General features: G+C 44.5%; 2 protein-coding genes across 2 annotated transcripts; one reads left to right on the top strand and one right to left on the bottom strand.

Moving 5' to 3' along the window:
- Nucleotides 1-3,925: 3,925 nt before the first annotated feature.
- On the bottom strand, nt 3,926-14,127 carry LOC119454731 (BEN domain-containing protein 5-like). Its single transcript, XM_049663624.1, has 10 exons — nt 13,869-14,127; nt 13,126-13,238; nt 12,860-13,022; nt 12,347-12,591; nt 8,645-8,763; nt 6,987-7,093; nt 6,775-6,810; nt 6,471-6,629; nt 5,265-5,302; nt 3,926-4,773 (listed from the first exon to the last, which is right to left on the bottom strand). Exons 1-10 carry the CDS (start codon nt 14,062-14,064, stop codon nt 4,531-4,533), a joined length of 1,419 nt encoding a protein of 472 aa, XP_049519581.1. The 5' UTR covers nt 14,065-14,127; the 3' UTR covers nt 3,926-4,530.
- A 198-nt stretch (nt 14,128-14,325) lies between these two features.
- LOC119454715 (uncharacterized) lies at nt 14,326-19,116 on the top strand. Its single transcript, XM_037716528.2, has 3 exons — nt 14,326-15,567; nt 16,172-16,289; nt 16,719-19,116. The coding sequence occupies exons 1-3, from the start codon at nt 15,505-15,507 to the stop codon at nt 17,978-17,980; spliced, it is 1,443 nt and encodes a 480-aa protein (XP_037572456.2). The 5' UTR covers nt 14,326-15,504; the 3' UTR covers nt 17,981-19,116.
- The last annotated feature ends 4,852 nt before the right edge of the window (nt 19,117-23,968 follow it).

Raw genomic sequence — 23,968 nt, 5'->3', positions numbered from 1 at the left:
TGATTTCAGAACAAGTGTTTCATAATCAGGAGTAGAACAACAAAATTCAGAAAGTAATTCGCACTGCACTTCCTTTGAGGCTAGAATAGACACGCCTCCGCCGCGCTTCTCATAGCGGTTTACAAAGTAACACTTATATCCTTGCATTTCAAACACATCCTCTTCGCAAGTAAACCACGTTTCCGTAAACATCACAATGTCAAACACAATTTTAACTTCGCCAAAGAAACATTCAATGTCATCGTACTTATTGCGACCGGATCTCAAATTAAAATGGACACAGTTACAGCATTGCTGAAATTCAGTTGCTGTTAGGTGACTTAGCTGCATCAGTTTTGCAACTTCATTTGTCGACGAAGCCATCACGGACGAGAAAAACACTTTTGCTCTAGTACTGGCTCGATAAAAACAGATTGACCAGGATGCCTTAGCCACTATTACCGCGCATGAACGACAGCGCCATGGCTGCCAATTCATGAAAAAGATTATCAGCACGCTCGTCACCAAAATGATAGCTGACATCACACTATATCTGACTTCATGCAATGACCATCCCATTTCAATGATTGTACTCAATATCTACAGCATTGCAGCTTGCGAAACTGTCCTCATGTATGAATGCATCCACGATAACAGTCGTTGCCAAGAACAGAATCCATGTTCGTTATAGCATGTTTCTACAAAATATAATAAAAGAATAATGTGAGGTTTACACCTCGTTTTGCGCATTCGCGTTAGATTTAGTACTATCCGATTGGTTTCAACACCTTCTGTTATAATATGGCTTTTCTTACTAATGTGCCACCGTAATCCGCTGTCTTCGTATTGCTCCATTTCGGAGTGTACTCGATAAGTATGCAGAGCTGTTCATTGGATCTTGTCCAGATCGTGCTCCTGCCTTATGGCAAGTGTCTCTGAGCCATCCAATTTTTTAGCAAAGATCTTCCCATAACGGCACCATACGTATTTCCACCCGCTTTCCCGCTTTTTAGTCGCAGCCATTCCGAGAAGACTGTGATCTTTACTGAACTTTACTGGCATTTTAGCTACAGGCGGCAATTAAATCTGTCATGTTTACCAAAGCTCAGTAGTGCTGAGTGCTTTCAAGAACAGACTTATGTAGAGATTAGTGCCGTGTGGTGATCATGTTTGAGAAATTTCGCTGTCATGCGAATTGTGCACTTCGGCGAGACTGGTTGATGTATCAACAAGAAATTGCGGGAACCTGTTTTTTGTTACATCTGCTTTGGAGGAACAAAAACGAAAAAGCCCACATCATAGAGGAGGCATACCAGATCGAAAAACGTTCTTGTTTATAGTGTTATTCTATCGTGTCTAGCGGTTTTTTGGGTGGCATTTTCAATGTTATTGGTTTGTGTATATCTGAGTGTTTTCTATTTATATGTGATTTACTCGCAATAAATATTCTGCGTGAGTAAAACACATAGGTAAATGTAGTTGCATAGACTCGCCACACAAGCAACAGCAAAAGCAGCAAACTGCACACTTATGTTGAAAGGTGCCACTTCCATCAGCCACAAATCATCTGCTGCAAAGCCAATTTTAGGCTTTCCAGATGAAAAAATTCACACGTGCTTTACATTCACGTGTTCACTTATGTCTTCTAGCAGGTGTGTCATGTATTTTATCTGGATCACTGCGTTCAGCAGAGCTCTTAATTATGCGGCTAATTTACCCACTTCACCATCAACTTCAAGATTTTGCACAATATCTTGTAACCTGTCTTTACACAATCTTTGCTTCTTGTGCCAATCCATCCTGACATCGTCCCATTTGCAGTGTTTCTGTCACGTTTCAGAACATACGAACAAGCCCAACTTAATATTTCTTGATGCTCTTTTTCCTTCAGTGTTATAGAGCCAAATAAATCGCCTATACCTTCAACCTTATGTTAAATGCCACTTAGAACACCACCGATTATCATAGTTTCACACATTCATTTTAAATCCTTATTGCAGATTCTCGGAAGATTTTATTGTTGGAATTATTTGCTAAATAACGTATTAAATTATTTTGCAGCAGAAGATGACCCAACGGATGAGGTTCTAGTGTTAAAACGGCAACTCAACTTGGAACAGAAAAAACGAGCCAAGGCTGAAGTAGAATGCAGAAACCTGCGGCAGTCCTTCAACAAGATTTTTGCAGAAGATCAACTGCGTTATCTGCAAAAAAGGGACCATGAGGGGATCTGCGTGGACTAACAATACAGGAGTCATTAAAAGTGCGACTCGCCTGCGGATCAAGAGGTTGCGAGTACCTCCGCGATAATGGATGGCCACTGCCTGCAGAGAGAACTCTCCAGAAGAACATCGTTTGGACAGATTACTTTATTAGTAAAAGTTCAGTTAGTGTTTCTCTTTAGTGTCCCTGTAGGTCTTCCTGCTATTGCAAAAAGTTTATTAGAGGGTTTATATAATTGTTTGCTCTTGAGAACCTCTGGTCATAACGAATACTGTGGTATCAGTGTAGTTTATCAGCTAGAGCTTACTGTGGGAAACACATGTGAATGTGGCTTAAGTTTTCAGAAGCGAAGTGCAAACTCGGTAGTGGACTTTCATTTCCTAGAGTAGAATGTAACAAAATTTTTTCAGTAAATATCGTTTTATGTATTACCTATGATGCTGCTTACCCAGAGCAGTGGACATCTCATTCCTAGCAAGTGAAAAAGGCAGTATCACCATATTTTGCTCATTTATTGAGTTTTTATTACTATTTTAATATTGTTTATTACTGCCTATTTATTTTAATTTCTGTGTCAGTGGTGAAACGGTAAACAGGACGCTTGTTTACAAATTACGGTTGTGTGCAATTGACTATCTCTTACTCTGTGATATCTTAAATTTCTATTGATAGATGAGTATGTCTATTTGTACTAGTCATAGCAGCTTTCCTGGCAATTTTATTTGTGTACTTTAGAAATACATATAACCTGGAGGGTGAACTAACTCTTTAGTCCCTGCTCGTGACATGGCAGAGATTGAAATGTATAAATTCATTTTCACAACACATTTACAGTTATTGTGCAAGTGCATAATCAATACATCTCACTCTGTCATATTTTTAAATCCCATTTATAGACTAAGTTACATGCATTTGTCCTAGTCAGTCGCTCTCCTGCCAAATACATTTCTGTATTGTACAAGTAATAACCTGGAGGGCGTACCTCCAAGTTATTAAGTGCCTGCTTGTGACGTGGCAAAGTGCAAAATGTATAAGGTTTTTAACATGTCAAATGTTTGTTATTGTGCGTGTCCATGATCACTATATCTTGCTCTTTGTGATATTTTAAAATCTAATTTTCAAACATGTGTATTTTACCTAGGTACAGTAGCTTTATATCTTGCTCTTTGTGATATTTTAAAATCTGATTTTCAAACATGTGTACTTTACCTAGTTACAGCAGCTTTCCTAGCAATTTTATTTCGGTACTGTAAAATAAGTAATAACCTGGATGGTGTATCTCCATACTATTTAGTACCTACTTGGTACATGGCAGATTGCAAAATGTATAAAGTTCTTTTTTTTACATGTCCATTGTTTGTTAGTGTGTATGATCACTGAAACATGGGTGATATTCATGGTAGAAAATCTTACTAGCATGTTATTTAATTAGTGTATAGCTGTGTCAATAGAGCTTCTAGACTCCCATTGTGCCAGTGTTTCTCAAAAGCGTAATTCTGCAGTTCAGGCAAGATGAAAAGGGTAACAAAAGATGGAGACTTGCATAACAATGGATGAATAATGGAAGCCTTAACCCAGAGGAAATATTTCGACAAGAGCATGTGTTTTGTCAGGACCCTGACGAAGGCCAAGTCCCCTTGTAGAAACACTGACTCTAGGATGAGGCATCCTTTGTTTGTCCACAATTAACTCTGCAGTTGTTATGTTAAACACAGCCCAGGTGAAAATATTCCAAGTGGTACCACCTGGTTCCAAACTGGTCCCCGTTGAACTGGCTTATGATGAAATTCCCAGTTGGTCCCAGCCCCCAATGGGACCAGCTGGAACCAGTTGATAGTGGTCCCAGTTGGTCCCAGCCCCTAATGGGACCAGCTGAAACCAGTTCAGCTGGGACCAGTTGGTAGTGGTCCCAGCCCCCATTGGGACCAGTTGGCAGTGTATTGGCCGCAGCTCCATACATTCAAGGTGCCCGTTGGCAGCCGTGCATGCAGAGCTGCTGCTAAAGAAACAAGGGCTATAAGGCCAGTTTATAAGTATTTAATCACATGCTATGATGTTCTTTGGCTAGCGCCAGTCGCTTGCTGGATTTTCTCACATCTTGTATCTTCTCGGAGAGAAGCTTGGTAATGGAGGCCACAGCTGTGGTCACATCTTCGCCCTTTAGCTGGCCCCAGTGGCGGACTGTGGCTGTAAAACATAATTGGCACAGCACAGCATAAGGCTCAATAATGTTGGTAAAATGTCAAGAAAACAAAGATTTTTATAGAGACAAACAAAGCCAAAATCAAGACAGATGTGCCATTTCAGACATTTCAAGGTTACCAGAGTCTATATATTTTTTTCCACCATACCTGTCACGACGTTCACTTTCGTGGGTGTAAGTGGCGGCTTCGCGAACTCCCCAGCTGCTCTGAGCTTGGGGGCAGCAACACCACTCACACTTCTGTTCAGAAGGCCATCCGTGCCCCATATTGCTTGGGCGGTGTCTTTGCAGACAAGTGTTGCCTTCTTGTTATTTAAGATTTTGGCAGCTTGATTTGCAGAAATAACAATACCTTCTGCTAGATGAAACTGAAAGGAAAAAATATCCATACCCACATTGTCAAAATTAAACATTGCCAATAAGAATAGAGGTCCTACATAAATTAATTGCGCAACCAGTGGTCTTAGCTAAACTTGTTCAATTATGTAATTTGTAGAGCACCGACAGAACAGAAATACGAATTCTGAAAGGAAGTACGTGAAATACAGCTGGGTTTTGTGCACTTTCATTGCCTTGAGAAAGAAAGCAGGGCTTGTCCATCACAAATTATGTTTTTCGACATGCCCAGCAACCTTCTGTTTCAGCGACTGAAACATCAGGGGATAAGCTCAAGTATAATCATAAGTAAAATAAGAACTACTGTCATACAAAATGGACAAATATGGTTTAGGCAGTATCGATTTTTCACATCTCGTTATGACAATGACCACTTTTTATCGGTTGAGAGGCTAGCATGTGAATACATTTTGGACTGCTAAACATGGAAAGGAAAATGAAAATAGTGTGCAATGGTACTCACTGATCCATCAGGGAGGTGCACAAAGTCTTTCCCAGGCACTAGACAAGAATCAAAACCACATTAAAATCTTTGCAACACTTTTAATGGCGCTGTACGTGTGCAAATGTTTTGAGACAAGCTTAGCATTGAAATAATGCAAACTAAACACAATTGTTACATTACATTCTACACAAGTAAATAGCATGACTTTACAAGATTTAGAGAGCAGGGAAAAAGTTCTGTTAATTACTTACGCATAAAAATGAAAACTTGTACAAGTTACTTTATGAATGGTGGCCATGGGTGGCTCAAGGTATTTACATTTATTTATTAGATACAGTGTGCATGTGAGCACTCAGGTATGAGTAAAACAAATGTACTTGTCCCACAGCAAGTAGCAGCAGAACCAGGATTAAATGACCCTGCTGGAGTCAGCTAGAAGTGTCTGAAGCATATTATTATTGTCGCATTTACGAATGTACTGTTCACAGAAAATAGAAATAAAAGAGATCGTACCTTGTATGCTAGGAAATGATCCTGTGCGTTGCCCTGATCATTTTTGTCCACGTGCAAGTCATCATCTGAAATGGCAGAGTGAGCACTAGTTAAAAATCACATAGTGAAACTGGTGTTCATATTTTGCAGGTTTTAATGTCCAAAAACTGCAGAGTCGGTCATGAGGGATGCTGTAGTAGTGGAGGGCTCCGGTTTAATTTTGGTCACATGGCGGTTCTTTAGCATGCACCCAAAGCACAGTACACGGGCATTCTTGAATTCTGCCCCCAATTGGAATGCCGCCACTATGGCCAGAGGTCGAACCTGTGACCTCGTGTTTAGCAGCAGAATCCCACAGTCAATAAGCATCTCTATGTTCTCGAAATTGTCCATATTAATACCTCACTCTAGAATCATTGCTCTAATTTCCAAAGGCTGTGGCTCAACAGTGTAAAAGTGCCTATGTAGCACATAGTCTGCTGAAAATTCATTTGCCTAAAAACGCTTTTATCTGTATGTGAGAGGAAGTGAAAACACTTGCCTTCTGTGATGACCCTTGGTATGTGATCGCCTTCTGCAGAAAAGGAGTTTCAAATTATTGTGGTCAAAACATTGTCATTATAAAGAAGGCTATCTGCCCAGAAATTTAGGCTATAGTCACACAATGAGAAGCAAAAAACTTTCTGCCAAACCACAGCTTTCTATGTACTAACCTTGGCTGGTACTAATGGCTTGTTCTGTAATGAAGTACAGTGAAATACGTAGTAAAACATGTTAAAGAAATATAAGTACTCCAGAAATGGTCACAGAATTTTAAGAGGAAATGAAACAGCTCACCCATCTTGCCACGGCCTATGGCAACATGACCCAGCTTGGCATGAATGCCTTCCCCTACGACACACAAGTTTAAATATTAGCATAACTCTTAACACACAGTTGATCATTAAAACTACTAAAACCAGTCAGTAATGGCATGTATCTGACAAGAAATGTTGGCTTTAGCCTTTCAACTTGATGGGTAAATGGAAGAACTTACCTTCCATGCTATTGTTTCTTCTGTGAAGGGCTTCCACTGCAACAAAATATACATGCCAATTATACCCATACACTTAATGCACAGAGGACAATTAACACACTATGACCAATTGCTTGTGACAAAGTATATACAATTCTTGTAGCACATATCCCTTACACACTCCTGACAGTATGTATTATCCAGAGTGTTCAAGCCGAGGTGATTTCCCTTACCTTGAAATATTTTGCTTTCCAAGCAACGCTGGAGCGATGCCACTTGCTCCAGCAGAACTTCATTTTCTTTTTCTAGTTTTAGTGATCTCTCCTTCCACATTTTTTGTCTGCTATTTCTTTACGCAGCTCTGCACTAGAAATTAGTGATTCATCCGAAGACGATGTGTCACACTCCCAATGGGGTTTTTTGGGACTCTGAAAAAGTGGATCAATTCGTTATCAATTAGAAATATATAAAATGTACAGACGACACACTTACACGGCTGTGACGTGCCGTTGTGGCCGTCGGTTTCTATGGGTTGCGGGGCGGCATAAGACGCATCCAGACACAGTGGAGACCAGGAAGGGACTGCCTGACCCCTCTTCTTTATTGCTCGAGCCCCTCTCGCGAGCGCGAGCTCGGCGCCAAGGCGCAAGACACGTACGCACCAAGCGTCGTCTGCTTTCGCTCGTGACATGGCCGGGTTTTGAAACAAGTCGTCCCGACTGTTTACAACACTAAAAACACAACACATAACATTCGCAATGGTACAACAGGAATTATCTAAAACAAAAGCAAACTTAAAGAGCAATTATACAACAGTAACTATTTACAAGGGCAAGCTTTGTCGTCCCATTTTTACACACGTAAATAAATGTAATCACTGGAACTATACTACACCACACACTTCACTGCATCCATACGGCGTCAGACACATGTACGGCTTAGTCCGATGCACGAGGTTGTTCCATCTCTGCAATTGGGCTCAGGTAGGGCTTCAATTTCTCCACATGCACAATGTCCGTTGCCATGTTATCGGCAAGTTCGATCTCGTAGTTCACGGGAGACAGTCTGTTCACTACCTTGTGAGGGCCGTTGTACCATGTGGTCGATTTAACACCGGAGGGTGGAGCCTTAAGAAGCACTAGTTGTCCTCTTTCGAACACAACGTCCTTTTGGTGCTTGTTGAAGTAGTCCTTCTGTTTTTCTTGTGCCAGTCTGATGTACGCGGCCGCAAGTTCTCTAGCTTTTTTCAGTCTTTCGCTCACTACTGCGCCCATAACTGGAATCTTCTTTCAGTTCTTCAAGTTCTAGGCGGCTGTAAACAACGTATAGTGGAAGCACTGGATCTCTACCATAAACTAAGAAGAATGGAGTTTGGCGAACCGTGTCCTGGTACCCGGTGTTGTAGCAAAATACAACATATGGGAGTACATCAGCCCACTTTTGTCCCCCGGCGGTAGTCATGGCAATCATCTGCTTGATAGTCTTGTTAGCCCTTTCGCACAAGCCATTTGCTGCAGGATGATATGCGGTAGTGGCAGCATGTGTGATGCCACGATGTTTGAGGTAAGCTTCAGTAGATCGTGCCATCATTTGAGTACCGCGGTCTGTAATAATCGTGGCTCGGCATCCGTGCTTCAAGACAATTCTGCGCTCAATGAACTTTTGAACTGTCGTGGCTTCTATATTGCTCAAGGGTTTTGCCTCAACAAACTTTGTGAGGTAGTCAATGGCTACGATGATATATTTATATCCTCGAGAGTTCTTGAATGGTCCTATGATGTCCATCCCAACTGTATGAATAGGGCTGTGCACTTCTATCGGTTGTAGTAATCGATAAGGCAGCGATGTCGACATCTTCATCCTCTGACAAAGGTCGCAGTGACTCACATACCGTTTGACATCCGTATAGAGCTTTGGCCAGTAGTACTTGGACCTCAGCGCTTCGAATGTTCTTCTGATGCCCATGTGGCCACCGTACCTTCCTTCATGCATTTCTCGAAGTGCCTCAGCCTGTCGCCGAGAAGGAAGGCAGAGGAGAAATCGACTGCTGACCGGACCTTGGTCTCTCCTGTACAGTACCTCATTGTGCATCAAAAATTTCTTTTGGGCCCGTTTCTGTTGCTTCTTTGTGCCCAATGCACCATTAAGCAGATCCAGGACTTTAGCGCAGAATGCGTCCTGACGCTGTTCTTCACCCATGTTGCCACAGTATCGCAGTGGTGGATAGGATACAGCAAGGATTTGGCCTTTCTCTGGAACAATGGGAGGTGTCCTTGAGAGACAATCTGGTGCGCTGTGCAGGATTCCTGATTTGCAAGTGACGTCAAAGTCGAACTCCTGCAAAATCAGCGACCAACGGAGGAGACGTTGGTTACCTTCCTTGTAGCGCAAAATCCAGCAAATGGCATGGTGGTCACTGACAACTTGAAATTTGCGGCCTATCAAGTATGGTCGCAACTGTTCTAATGCCCATTTCACAGCGAGGGCTTCCAGTTCCGTCGAAGAATAATTGACCTCTGCGCCTTTAAGTGCCCTGCTCAGGTATAACACTGGGCGATATCGTCGCTCTTTATCTTCTTGCAGCAACAGACCTCCTAAGCCGAGACGAGATGCGTCTGTGTGTACTTGCACCCTAAATTCCGTTCTCTCCGAGAATAGTTTGAGGACAGGCGGCTGACACAAAGCGCACTTTAATGTCTCAAAGGCCACTTGCTGATCCTCTTCCCAGGAAAAAACAGAATTCTTCTTTAGGAGGGATCGTAGAGGTGCAGCGGTAACGCTGTAGTTAGGGATAAACTTCCGGAAGTATGACGTAAGCCCCATGAATGACTGGAGTTCCTGTACGGTTCGAGGAGGCCGGAACATCTGCACATCTGCCAGTTTCGATGGGTCAGGACTTACACCATCTTTTGTGACAACATGCCCAAGGTAATTAATAGCAGTGCAGAAGAAGTAACACTTCTGTGGTTTGAACTTCAAAGCTGCTTTCTGGAACCTTGAAAAGATGTCCCTGAGGTGCGAAACATTGTCTTCAAATGTATGACTGAAGACTACGCAATCATCCATGTAGACGAGAGCATTGTCATACCTAATTCCGTCAATGATTGTATCGACGGCTCGTTGACACGTGAAAGAGCACCTTTAAGGCCAAACGGCATCCGTAGGAATTCGTAGAGACCCCAAGGTGTAACGAAAGCCGTCTTCTGTATGTCATCTGGATGCATGGCTATCTGATAAAAACCAGACACCAAGTCCATGACAGAAAAGTACTTGCTTCCGGTGAGCGCCTGCAGGGCATCTTCAATCCTTGGAAAAGGGTAAACAATATCTTCAGTCACTGCGTTGAGCCGTCGATAATCGACGCACATGCGTGTTGTCCCGTCTTTCTTCGCTACTAGGACCAGCGGTGAAGCCCAAGGACTTCGAGAAGGCCGGACTATGTTGGCATCGATGAGGTCCTTGATCAGACTCTTGACGAGCTCACGTTGCGCAGGAGACAATCTGCGAGGTCGTTGGGAGATAGGCTTTGCATCCCCAGTTGGAATACAATGTTGCTCAACTTTGCATGAGCCTACATCTGTACTTGATTGTGCGAAGCAAGCAGCATGCTGCGCCAACAACTCCTTCACGACCTGCAGCTCACTTGAGGATAACGTTGTGCCAACGTTAAAGTTTACGTCACCAATTTGGATTGAGCAATGCTGCGGGTCAACAACTGCATAGGCTGGTGGTTCATCAAGATCCTTAGGAGAAGGCAGGCATGAAACTTGGAGGATCTGTTGACAGTCTTCCACAGAGAGTTCAATGTCCTCTATTCCCCCTGCTTCTTCTACGACTCCAACTGTCATCTGAGATGGAAGCACGATGGCTTGGGGTGAACAGTTCGTAAGCAAAACCTTGACTATTTTTTCGGATGCATCTGCAACCATGGGCTCCACAATGACCGAATAGCGGTCGTACAAGAGCTTGATGACCATCACACAATCTTTATCTCTAGACATGCGATGCCAGTCCACTGGAACTAACTTCCGCGATAAAGCAGGTAGTGTTTGCTCCCTAATGAGGTGGATCTTTTGTAACATCTGAGGAACAGACACGGCAAAGCTTTGTGAACCCCAGTCGATGATGGCTCTTGAGGCCCGTAGGAAGTCGTCGCCTAGAAGCACTCCGTCATGAGGTAGCCGCTTAACCACGACAAATTCATGCTGCAATGTTTGGCCGTCGACTGTTACAACAGTTTTGACTTGACCCAAGTTTTCTAAGTGATGGCCGCTTGCTCCTACCAAACGCAGGGACGAAGGCTCAATAATTAGCTTGAGTCTCTCAACCAGTGGTGCTGTAATCAGACTTTTCACAGCACCTGAGTCCAAGATGCCTTTAAACGTTTGTCCGTTCATGATGACAGGAACGGAAAAAATACCCGCTTCTGTAGAACAAGACACCTGCTCAATCACTGATGACTGCTCGCGGGCATTGGCGTCACCAGTTGATCGTTTCCCTGCTCTTTTGGGCTGGTGGACTCAAATTCCTCCTGCCACTTCACAAATTCTGCAGTTAGTAGCAGACGACACTGTGTGACAAAATGTCCGCTTCTAGAGCAGTTCAAGCATAGTTTACGAATCCTGGAGGTATTCTCTTGAGAACTGTTAAAAACACGTGGTGAATAATAAGTCGGATTCCTGGGAGGCGGCTTCACTTCATGTTCCCTTTGAGGTAGGTTTTTCTGGGGTAGCTGATTTTCTGAGGAACCGCTAGACTCCATGCTCTCCTTGCGCTGACGATTCTGCATAGACTTCCGAGACGAACGCTTTACCAAAACGGGGCGTTCCGTGGTCTGCGATGTGGGAGGTTCAACCGCAACCAGAACTTTAACGTTTTCCTCGGTATTGCTGATCTGGTCAAAGCGCAGAAAAGAGTCTATCATGTCATTTAGTTTTTCAAAATTCTTGTCAAAGAAGTGTTTCTTGGCCTTGTCTGAAAGCGTAGCCATGATGACCTGACACTTCTCCTTTTGCAATACTGGATAATTGCATCGTTCCATGAGGTCCAACTTGCGGTAAGCAAAGTCTGTACACGACTCTCCAGCTCGTTGTGTAGCTCCGAACATTCGCTGCTTAGAGGTTACATCACAGTCTATGTTGTAACGGCGACGGAACGCTGCCTTCACATCAGCCCAAGTAGCGATATTGACCATCTTTGCGTGGTGGCGCATCCATGTGAAATCCTTAGCTGGGAGCCTGGAGATAATGAAGGGTATCGCGACCTCTTCATGAACGCTGAAGGTTCTGAACCAAAAATCAACTTGATGAAACCAAGCGGTGACATCTTTCCCAAGATGCGGTAAGGAGCTAGCTGCGAAACTTGAAAGTCGGTCGCGAGCGTCTTCACTCGAGCTGTTAGAGATGCATAAAGTAGCTTCGTCTTTAGCTTTGCCGCGTTGGTTTCCCGAGCTGCGTTGAAGATTTATCGACGCAGCGCTCGTCTCCGTACTCTGGCAGGATTCGGCGTCCGAGTCCTCACGCGTTTTCGACTCCAAGCGCTCGATGCGTTCCACAATTGGAGCGAGTAAGTTGCAAAAGAAGTCGTGACTTGCCTGCAACTGCGGGTCAAGAGGTGGCTTTGGTGCGTCGATTTCTTTGGCGGAGTCGTGTCCATCCGAAAACATTATTTTCAGTCCTTCCAATTCGCGCCGGAGCTGATCCACTTCGGTTCTTAGGGCACCTGCTTCGGACACGGCTGTCCTGTAGGCTTCCACCCGGGCGGCGTCATCCAACTGTTCGAACACATCGATGGAACACTGGGCGGTCGCCATGTTGGGTTTACGGAGCCGACGCTGTCCTGAAGGCAGTGGTTCGACCAAAGGAACGCGCAGCGAGCGACGACCCCACATCAAAAAGGAATAAACGTCTTCATAGCTCACCCCGAGCCGTTTGGCGCCAAATCTGACGTGCCGTTGTGGCCGTCGGTTTCTATGGGTTTCGGGGCGGCATAAGACGCATCCAGACACAGTGGAGACCAGGAAGGGACTGCCTGACCCTTCTTCTTTATTGCTCGAGCCCCTCTCGCGAGCGCGAGCTCGGCGCCAAGGCGCAAGACACGCACGCACCAAGCGTCGTCTGTTTTCGCTCGTGACACCGGCTTTGATGATTGGGCTCACTGGATTGTTCACCCTTGGCTTTTTTTTTTGCATCTTGAACATGCTTTTCCAGAATTCTACTATAGCTCGCACTCCTTGCATTCACTTGCATGAATTTGCGCTTTTGTGATACCTTAGATACAAAGCAGTAAAAATAAAATCTGAGTTGGTAAAACTTCATGACACCAGATAATAGGAAACTGCATGCTAAGTTCATAACAGAATGCTTTGCATACCTGCTTGTCTTGCTTTTTAGCGCGCTTATCATCATCCGAGTGCTCTTCCATGCGAATCTTTGGCATGGGCACCCTCTTGTTCGATTTCTTGTGCTCCAGCTCCTCCCGGGATTCTGAGTAAGGCAGACAAAGGAGATGGCATGAATTAAAATAAAATGAAAGCATCAATAAATGCACGCACATCTATTGTATGGCTGGAGTTTTAGAAGTCATGTTTTGCCAACACAGATGGATTCCGAGCTGCCTGCCAAGAACACTGCGAATTTAAAGCAAGCACTATTGCTTATATGATTCTGAATAATTTAGTGTCATTGCACATCGTCACGATCGATGTTAACGTGTTCGTGCAGCACATAATATAATGTCAATTTGTAACGCACGAAATTTTTACTGAGAAAAGTAAATTTCTTGCTTAATTAAGACGTTGATTGTGCGAGAGCTGTCAAATTAATTGCCTTAATATTTTGCTAATGATTAATCTCGAAAAAATGCAAGCGCTAATTGTGGTCTGCAACACCGCGATCAACGTGGGTTTTATGTACTGCACGAAGTCGTCCGTACACGATTACTCAGTCGAAATCGCCTGCTATATTTCGTATATACTGTAAAACGTCTTCAGTATTTTTTAAATTCCAATGTATTATATGCCGGTAGTTCATGGTCTACAATTTAAACACATTGAAACTCTTAATTTGTGCAAGGCGCGAGCACCTGCACGCAAGCTCCACGTGCGCAAAACTTACCGGCCAGCAGCAGAACTTGAGCCTCGTACGCCCGCGTATTTTCGTTGTTTGCCTCGTCAACCCCGAACACTGAATAATTAGTCCTATTATCAAAATCTTCGGTGTGCTGCGGGCGGAAGTCCAAAATTGAATTTACACTCACGACATACAAGCGGTTGTTGTCAAATTCTTCTAAAAACTTCACTAATGCAAACATAGCAGATTATTAGACACAGCAAATTACCAACGCGTGAACACAGACAGCTCGACCAGCAAAGCGCACGTGTACACAGTGGCTACCACGTGGATCGGGTCGGAGTGACATAAACAAATCCGAGTTGGATTGGATACGTAATGACCTGCCGCAGTCGCTAGCCGTATCAGAAAATAATGAACATACATAACTACACTTTTTGCATTAATTTTATTCCACAATTTTATACCTGCGATTATATTTTCAGCATGCGTAAAATGTTTTGAAAAGTTTGACGACGCAATTCAACTAACGTACACGATATGGAGATTGTGTTTTGGAAAAACTAGCCAAGCCTAACCGCAACCTAGCCGGTGGCCTAACCGCGTTGTTCTACCACGTTCGTTTATGTAAAAGTGTGTGTGCGCGACGTTGTGTGTATTCAAATGAGGCCTCGGAAACGATATCTCGATGCTGGAGGAGATGTTACTGACCTTGCCTACACTACAAGGAAAAGGTTATTTGCAATTCCGTCTGTGTCGCATGCGGTAGACACGGCGACGCAGCAGGCAACCGTTCAAGATCGCGCATGTTCCGTACCTTTAGCGACTTGCAACCCGGCGGATTTAGAGTCTGACGAAGATTCTGACGTGCCTTCAGCATCACCTCCGCGCGAAGAGAGTGGACTAAGTTCTTGCGGCGTGCTGCCGCCTTATAATGAACCCACGCTGCAGCCAGAACCAGCCGAGGAGGAAGAGCCGACGCTGAGTCCCGACGACTTGTTGGCGCTGGCTGTGAATTTCGCCATCGAGTACGCGCTTCCGTGGAAAGCGGTGGAAGCACTGCAGCGACTACTTGCATACGTCTTGCGAAGATCTGATTTACCGGTAACAAAATTTCTGTTCAGAAAAAACGCCGGTATCAGCAGCGACGCCGCCAAGTTTCATTTTTAGTGCAGTGATTGTAAGTCTCTCGTAGCTGAGACATCGGGACTCCTGGCTGAGCGAAATGGAACTCGGGGCAGCTGCAGTGCGTGCACTAAAGGGTACTGCGGGCGCGAGATGATGCGTGACGGGCATTTCTTTGTCAGCCTCCCGTTGCGCCAACAATTGGAGTCTGTACTTTCGTCAAAAGAACTAGCAGTTTCCCTCCGAGAAAGGCTGGACCATATCGAAGACTGCTGCAGAAGTAGCGAAACAAATGAAAAAATGCAGGACGTAACGGGGGACGGGAAAGCCTACCGAGCCATGCGCCAGAAACTAAAGAAATATGACCTCAGTCTTACTGTTAACTCCGATGGAAGCCCACTGTTTAAGTCTTCAAAGTATTCAGTTTGGCCAGTTCAGGTGACAGTCAATGAACTGCCGCCACATATCCGCAGCAAACATGTTTTCACCACACAACTTTGGTATGGGCAATCGCATCCTGAAATGGGACTGCTAATGGGGCAGTTTTGTGCAAGAAATGGAGGACCTCATGCAGGGTGGCATCACCTGGACGGATGGCACAACATTCATCTCTTCGCAGGTATGTACATCATTCAAAACAAGTAGCGCTTATTCAACCGTCGTGGCGTTATATCAATGTCAAATATTACATGTGAAATACCATATGCAGATCTTGTGAGTGCATTTTAAGCTATTTCACTATTTAAGACTGTCAACAAACCTGTTCATGACAACTGTGATAAGTGTTTTAAGGTAAGCACGAGCACATGGTGTCATTTTTATCATAACAGTGTAACATTAATAGTCTGGCTTTTTCAAAAACCTCATAACAAAACCCCACTTCTGCGAACTTTTTCTTGGCTACAGTATATGAGTAGCACTGCTAGCCGTCATGCCAGTCAGCTTGGATTTCATACATGCAATTTGGGAGAAGTGATATTCTATCTCTTGAATCTAACATGAATGCAATGTTGGGGCTTGCTATAATGAAATGCATTAAGTGTGGCATATTAATTATTCAAATGTGCTTTACATGTTTACAAGAGCATCTTTATATCATGTAAATTATAAACCAAGAAGACAACATACCATTTGTTATTCAGACTGCAGAGAATGTCAGAAGTCACATGGCTTATTCAAATTGATGGTGTACTTGATTTAATTGTCCTTTCTTTATTTTGCAGGTCCACCCCTTCAGCTGTTCTGCTGATGCCCCAGCAAGGGCAATAATGCAAAATATGCGCCAGTTCAATGGACGTTTTAGCTGTGGCTGGTGCTTGCATCCTGGGACCATTGTAGATGGTAAGCAAATTTCTTGCCTCTCACATGAAAAAGCTTTTGTATGGTAATTACATCGCCGCAGGGCAAGTAAACCTCAATGCATGAAGAACCTTCATATATAGATGTGGAGTGCATGCTGATTTAATTTCGATGTGTTGTAATACAACAATACAAAATTCAGTATAGTACTTCTAAAAATATCTGTTTGAATAGCAGTGTCTAACGCACTGCTTCATGATTTTATTTTTCATCTGCGGCTTCCAATAAAGTATTGCCATCATCTTGCTGTAGTCGTTTTCAATTCAAGTTTATTTTTCTTCATCGGTCAGGGAGGAGCAGCCGAATAAAAGCTTCTACATCAGCTTGAATTTTGCAGCACCGTTGAGAATCTCTTAGCATGTGGGATTGGCCTGCTGATTTTAGCACCTTTGTTATTTTCTTTTGGAACAGGAACCATTAAGTACACAATTGACGAGCCAGTGCCAGACAGAACAATGGAAGAAACCATCAATGCCATGAAGACAGCAGCACGCACAGGGACAATTGTTCAAGGCATAAAGGGTCCAACTCCATTAATAAATATGCCACACTTTGATATAATCTGGGGATTCACACCAGATTACATGCATTGTGTGTTGCTGGGAGTTGCACGCCAGTTTACAAAACTGTGGCTCTCCAGTGTAGGCCAGCCCTACTACATTGGGAGGGCAGCACTGCTCAGTGCTGTAGACAAGCGGCTGTGCAACATAAAGCCACCATTATGTTTTAGACTGCAGCGTACCCTTTCCTTACAGAAGTATTGGAAGGCTACTGAGTGGCAGCAGTGGCTATTGTGGTTTTCACTGCCTTGTTTAGACGGTATTTTGACTACCGAGTATCTTAAGCATTTCACCTTGCTTATTAAGGGAGTGTCACTACTGCTGATGGACAATGTTAGCAGCACTGATGTCAGTGAAAACGCTAGCCTACTAGTGAAGTTTGTAGTGGGTGTGCAGTTTCTTTATGAAGAAAAAGAAATGACATTTAATGTACACCAGCTTTTGCACTTGCCCAAGAGTGTGGTACTGCAGGGACCACTTTGGTCACATTCCTGCTTTGTATTTGAATCAAACATAGGGCATGTGAAGGAGCTGGTCACATCTGCAAAAGGAGTGCCAATCCAAATTGTGGAACGGCTGTTGATGGCTAGCTCTTTTGCTAGTCTTAAAGCATCAGCTCTCCCTCAGACTAGAGAATTTTTAACCAAAGACAATGGTGCAAAATGTGGGGCAGTTGTTTCTATGATTGGCAAGCCACGGAAAACACTGCAGCCAGTTTTGAATTTGGTAATGAACCATATTGGCTGCGTGACAATTGGCCCCATTGTAGAACACGACAAAGTTGCAGTATCTCGTTATGTTTTTCACAGCAAACAGTACAAAAGACCAAACAAAACAGACTGCACTGCCGCAATGCTTCCTTCTGGGGCATGTGCAACAATTTCTCACATCCTTGGGTTTAAAGACATTGCTGGCAAAGAGAGAGTTTTTGCAGTATGTGAAAAATTTGACACGTGTCAGACTGAAGCTCCCCATATTCACAAGGCCCAAGGACTGCAGTCCAGCCATGTTTTTGAGGTAAAGTCTGGCATTGTCCCATGTCTTTACATGGAGATTGAGCAAGCAATTTTTTTTGCACCACTTGCTTTTAAAGCCCTGTTTAAAAACCGGTGATGAATTATAAAACATGAGTTTAAAGGAGCACTTTTCTTAAAGAGGCCCTGCACCACTCTTTATTAAAGTTGTCGCATGTTTTTGGTATTAAAGGGCATCGCTACGCGAACCTTTTCAAGCGAGTCACATATGAAGATTTACCCACGATGTTAAGTGCTAAAAAGTTGTGTTGTAAACCTCTTTTACATTCTTTGCGGTTATTTTATGTGCATTGCAGACAAGGACAAAAGCGATAGGACACACACAGCTTCAAATGTTTAGTCACTTTTGTCCTCGGCAGCACACCTAGTAATCTGCTAGTAATGGAACATCATCAAGCCCAAATTGCCATTTTAATTTAGAACATCTCTTTTATGTGCTTACAACTGTCAACATACAGTGATTAATTATTCTTATTTTTGTCAATGCTGTGCCCTTGACCAGCCGGATTTGAGCAGTGTTTATTGCTTTTTATGAAGTGAATATATTAAAGTCATAACGGTGCATGAATGGGGTAGTGCTACGAATAGGTGGTGCGAGTCGCCTACCATTAGTGGGAACACGTGTATTCAAGCAGAGCTTCAAGCATTTTTGATGTGATGTGAAATAAGTGGCTGATGTAACATAATAGGCCCATGTGTGATCTTTATAAAAACGAGGCTACAGGTCTCAGTCAGATATATGCTGCTGTAAAACTGAATCACTGTTGGACTGCTGTGTTAATTGCGTATGACCTGTTAATTTTTACATTTGTACGTTTACTTCATAAGTATACTGCACCGTTGCAGCAAATCACGTCAATGCTGTTTTTTTATTAATTGTGTGCACCCAACAGTACAGTAGTATGAAATGTCACTCATTGTTGTGTTTGTAATAATCCATTGTTCAAGATGAGACTAACATGTGCAGTGTTCTTGTATTCAACCTATTTGCTAGCTTTAAAATTGGTATGCAATGTGGATATGTATACATAATGGAACTCTGGGGTATGTGCTTGTATGTCTGAAACTTGTCTTGATACTCACGAGAACAAATTGAACCCTTGAGTGTGATTGTTGAAATGGTCCTTGATATCTTACTCAGAAAATTGAGAGCTTTTAATGTTGCCCACATCTTTCTGTTCTTTGTTTTTTTTAAATAAAATGTGTTCTAATAAACAGTGAAATACTACTCATGATTTGTACTTGTGTATTGGATATATTCTAATTTTGATGGCTCATATTTACGCCATTTAATCATGATGCAAAAAGATGTGACCTGTTTTATACTACCAGAGCCAGAAAGCCTGATGGAATTGGCTGCAATGTCAAACAGTTTAAGTTAACAAACCTGCCATGGGAGCTCTGTGGCTGAATGTGTGTGGTCGTAAGTTCGATTACTGGCCATGGTACCCACATCTTTGTGGGTGTAGAAGGCGTAAACGCTCTTGTACTTAACTTGGGGTGTACATTATAAAGAACCCCAGATAATCTGAATTAGGCCTTTGTCGGTGTTAGAAGTTAGCCCCATCATAAATCTGTTGGGAGATGGCATATTCCATGCGCTACTTTCGCAGGCTGCCTTCGCAAAAGTTATGACACACGATCTAGTTGTAGATACATATTACACTGCATCAGCAGAAAATCCTTATTTTTCACAGAATATAACATATTACTGTCTGCTGGGCATGTTGGTATGGCTTAATCATCAACTAAGTATTCAAGCAAATATATTCAAACCCTACTACATGCTTCTTGAGTCCAGTTTCCATGTGTTATCAAAGTGGCATGCATGCAGGCTGGCTGCTCCAAATTGGCCTCTGATTGGTCCCATATACCGAATGTTTCACTTAACTTGAGCTAGACCTTGAAAATATGCAAATGGCACATAACTGGACAGAACCAAGGTAATGTTTCCTGTCACTTGGAGATACTCAGATTAATTTTTTTGCATGCTGCCAAATTGGATGATTAGCCTGAACTAATAAACTTATCAATCATTATTATTAAAAGAGAAATAAAATGATATGTCAATACGAATATTGTAGAGCAGCATGAGAAACTCCCGATACAGCTTTACACAACATTACCTTGGTTTGATCCAGCTACGTGGCATTTGCACATTTTCAAAGTTTGGCTCAAGTATGTGAAACACCCTGTATTATTGTGGCCTCCCACACGGCCGCCAGTTGGTACGTCCCAGTTGAAGCTTATATGGCGGTCCCAGTCAGCCACCAGCAGGGACCACTTGGTTCCAGTCGAGCCCCAAGTGGTCCCAGTAGGCTTCAAGCTGGGACCACTTGGTTCCAGTAAAGCCCCAACTGGTCCCAGTAGGCTCCCATCTGGGACAACTTGGTTCCAGTCAAGCCCCAACTGGTCCCAGTAGGCTCCCATCTGGGACCACTTGGTACCAGTCAAGCCCCAACTGGTCCCAATAGGCTCCCATTTGGTCCCACTTCATTCCCACCGGGCACCAGTTAAGAACCAGCTGGAACCAGCTGGTCCCCGTCTGGAACCAGCTGGGACCAATTGGTCCCAGTCCCCACTACCAGTTTCATATTTTCACCTGGTAGCCGTCGGGCTAGATGTTTCACTGTCGAATGCCTGCTGTTGTGTGAAAACTTGGTGTTGCAATAAAGACTGTTTCTTCAGTGGCGTATATTACTGTTGTGAAATAAATATGTTGCTTGCCTCCACATCTTACTTTGTGACTGCATGCTGTTCTGAAAATGCAGATTTTGCTGACAGCATGAAGCAATTCAGGGACAAATGGTATGGTGTCCCTTATACAGGGAGGCTGTAAAATAGTAATTTTTTGCAAACCTGCTACAGCATGATTATGAATGCTTGTCAACAGGTACAGCACCTCTATAAGCAGTCTCATATATCTTTTTATGCCGTGAGTGCAGTGATAAGAGCATCATTAAAAAATAGAAGCGCTCAATGTTACAATTTAGTTTTTACCGTGTCTTCGCAACTTTCTTTAGAAAATATCTTCTTGTGTTAATGATCCGATTCACATAAAGGGTATACAATAAAAGGAGCACGATCGAAAATAAATATAGGAACACCGCACCACTGTTTAGTACTGACAATGTCAACACGATACTCCAGAACACAGTAACAGATTGGAAATAAGTGCACTAAAAGGTTCACGTTATCAAAGGTACAAAAAGACATTCGTACACATTCTCTATAGCCGTATGCGGATACCTGCTTGAGTTTCGCGTGAATTAAAAGCTGTTAACCAGTCGTTTACAACGTTACCTTCAGAGAGCTTATTTAACAAATCGATGAGAACATTACAAGCACGCATTCACAAACACGTGACTCTAACTCTAGGTAAAATCATTCATGCCATTCCCTGTCTATTAGGGGAATGGCAACGCAGTGCTGCGGCATGGCTATTGAGGCCGCCGCTTTACCAACTGAAACGACACTCTAGCCATAGAGACGGGGGCCCCCAACGGCTGTCGCTGCAAAATTGCTGTGCGGAATTGTAGGGTCCGTAGTGACGCAGCACAGTGAAAATGAAACAGTTTATCTGCGTGCGCGAAGTCTCCGCGATGCATTGCAAAGAAGAGTGTGCTGCCCAGCGACACAATTCGCCGCTTGCCACCGCTTGCCCAGTGAAGGTGCCTCCGTGCGCATGTACGCAGAATTTGAGTGTGTTGTTCACTCTAATCTGCTTGCCGATTGCCTCTGCTGCTGAGCTAACAGCGATCGAAGATGGATATCGTAACGACAGCGCAGCAATCGCATTTTGGCGGGTGAGGGCTCTTGTGTGCAGTTAGGAAATTAGACTTCGAACGCAGGAAGGTGTTGCAATTGTTTAGTGTGCCGTGCTTGCGATGAAGAAATGCCGTCGCACTCGCTGTGTTTGCGCTGAACGCACTGCTCAGGATCGTCGTCCACCGCGGCGCATCGACGCCTTGCAAGCAGCTACAGTGACCTGCCGATAATTATTCGCTGTGCACTACGTCGCCAAAATGCAGGCAATGAACCGTGTTGTGGTGCCATCACAGCCCAAGAGGATATATGCATAAGCCAGCGAAAGTCGACGCTTTTTCTTTTTGACAGTGGTGCTCAGTACATCACCGATAACAATGAGTTGTGTCTGTTTTATTTCGCCGGTCAAGATTGTTAACGCCTCTCAGTCCCGCACCACGTCGCTGTTGCCGAAAAATAAGTTGGGTGTGGCCCAACCGTGGTGGGCACGCACAAGTTACATGCCTCGCGCGGGGCGTGACGTGTGGTTTTGATTGACAGACGAACTCGGGCCAAACTCGTACATCGCGAAACCCCCCCTCGAGTTAACTCGTGAACATGGCGGTGGCAGCAGCAGCCTGTGTCATCGCATCCAGTGGCAGTAAGCCTCAATATGACCGTCTGGACCCGTTCACCTAAATGACCGACGTAGAGTTTCGCGTCATTTTCGCCTTTCCAAAACGTCAGTGCGCTGGCTGTGTGACGAGTTAGGCGAAGGCCGTCGTCTGCGGAGACAGCTTGGCGGTCAAATTATGCTTTCCGAGCACAGAGTGGTGTGACTAGGCTGCGGAGGAAAAGTTCGTGCGATGGCTTCGGCTCTCTCCTGTTTCAAGCGCTGCTCGTCCACCGCGCCCCAGCCCCAGGCCAGGTCCAGCGTCGTCATCACCTGGGGCACCTGTGAGCACCTGGGGTTCAACCCGGACCAACCAACCTGCGCAGGCGAAGTGGTCACATTATATTGGAAGGCTCAGAATGGACGCCGGGCTGCCTTCCGGTGCAACGGCTGCCGAAATCAGTTTTCGCAGTTACACGGTACCGCTGCACTGCACGGGCAGAGAGGTGAAGGAAGTTACTTCGCCAACACGGACCGCCTCGGCCGTCCGAACGACCACCGCTCCAGGCGGCAAATTATTTGGCTCACGCAGTACGTGAGCCAAAGCATAGACATATGGCTGTTGAAGGAGATGACCGGCGACTTGTTTTCTCTATCGGAGCGCGCCATCGCCGACTGGAGGAACTACCTCCGTAAGTTCGCGAGGCACGAGCTGCTGGCGCTCGGTGGCCCCGGGTAGATAGCCCAAATGGACGAGTGCCTTCTTCGCGGCGAGGAGAAGTAAAATCGAGGCCGCCTAATGTCGCGCGACAACTTTCCGCCGAGCCGCGAAAATTACGGCGGTGTTAAAGATGGCGGCCCATGGGTCTTTGGCATATTCTGCGCGACCAGAGGGTGCTGCGATTTTCAAGGTCGACCGACGAAAGGAGGCGGTGCTAGGCGCCCTTATTGTAGCGAATGTTCAACCGGGGACCATTATTCATGGTGACCAATTGGTCGTATACAACTGTATTCCAAATTTAGTAGATGGGGCTATGCCTCAATCCGCATTGGGAGATATCAACCACATCGTAAACTTTGTGGACCCCATCACGGGAGTTCACACGCAAAAAAATAGGAAGTTATTGTCAAAATGTGAAGCGCCATCTCGTCAGTGATGGGTACAGGGTAACTGCACCGATGCTTCAGTCTCACCTGGGATGGATGTGGTGGCACTCAACGGCCACGTGCGCTGCAAAGACCCTCTCTTGCGTTTGTCAGAAACCACGGATCGCTCGGGCTACCTAGTATAAAGAGTCTTTCCTGTGGTTGTTGAAAGCCATCGCTCGACGCTTGCCAGTATGAAGGTGTATCACAAAGTAAAAGAAAATAAAGCATAGTTTTGTGACCCTTGTATGAGTGCTTTCCGGCATTCCTGAGTGATTACACGGTAAGCGCGCGGCAAACCACTTATTCGCTAGCCGACGCTCACTTCGTCTCGCAGCCTTACTTTAGCGCGAGCGACGAGCGATCTGTTGAAGCTCAGTGTGAAAACCAGGCGCACACCAATCTGTGCTCGGAAATGGGAGCGCAAGCACGTAGCGAGCCACACCAATCCAATCCAGCGGAAAGAGCAACGAGCGATTTGTTGAAACCCCAGTGAGAAAAGCAAGCGCACACCAATCGGTGCTCGGAAATGCTAGCGCAAGTACGTAACGAGCCGCGCCAATC

This window comes from Dermacentor silvarum, chromosome 1 (assembly GCF_013339745.2).
Source record: "Dermacentor silvarum isolate Dsil-2018 chromosome 1, BIME_Dsil_1.4, whole genome shotgun sequence".
In the NCBI taxonomy this organism is placed as follows: Eukaryota; Metazoa; Arthropoda; class Arachnida; order Ixodida; family Ixodidae; genus Dermacentor; species Dermacentor silvarum.
Note: the sequence above shows the minus strand (reverse complement) of the source record. Positions and strands in the feature narration are given on the sequence as shown.

Coding starts and splice junctions, on each gene's coding strand:
- LOC119454715 (XM_037716528.2), top strand. CDS start 15,505: ATGGAGGACCTCATGCAGGGTGGCATCACCTGGACGGATGGCACAACA. Junction 15,568..16,171: donor CAACATTCATCTCTTCGCAG/GTATGTACATCA, acceptor TTTATTTTGCAG/GTCCACCCCTTCAGCTGTTC. Junction 16,290..16,718: donor TCCTGGGACCATTGTAGATG/GTAAGCAAATTT, acceptor CTTTTGGAACAG/GAACCATTAAGTACACAATT.
- LOC119454731 (XM_049663624.1), bottom strand. CDS start 14,064: ATGTTTGCATTAGTGAAGTTTTTAGAAGAATTTGACAACAACCGCTTG. Junction 7,094..8,644: donor CTCTATACGGATGTCAAACG/GTATGTGAGTCA, acceptor AAGAAATAGCAG/ACAAAAAATGTGGAAGGAGA. Junction 6,811..6,986: donor GGAAAGCAAAATATTTCAAG/GTAAGGGAAATC, acceptor ATTTTGTTGCAG/TGGAAGCCCTTCACAGAAGA.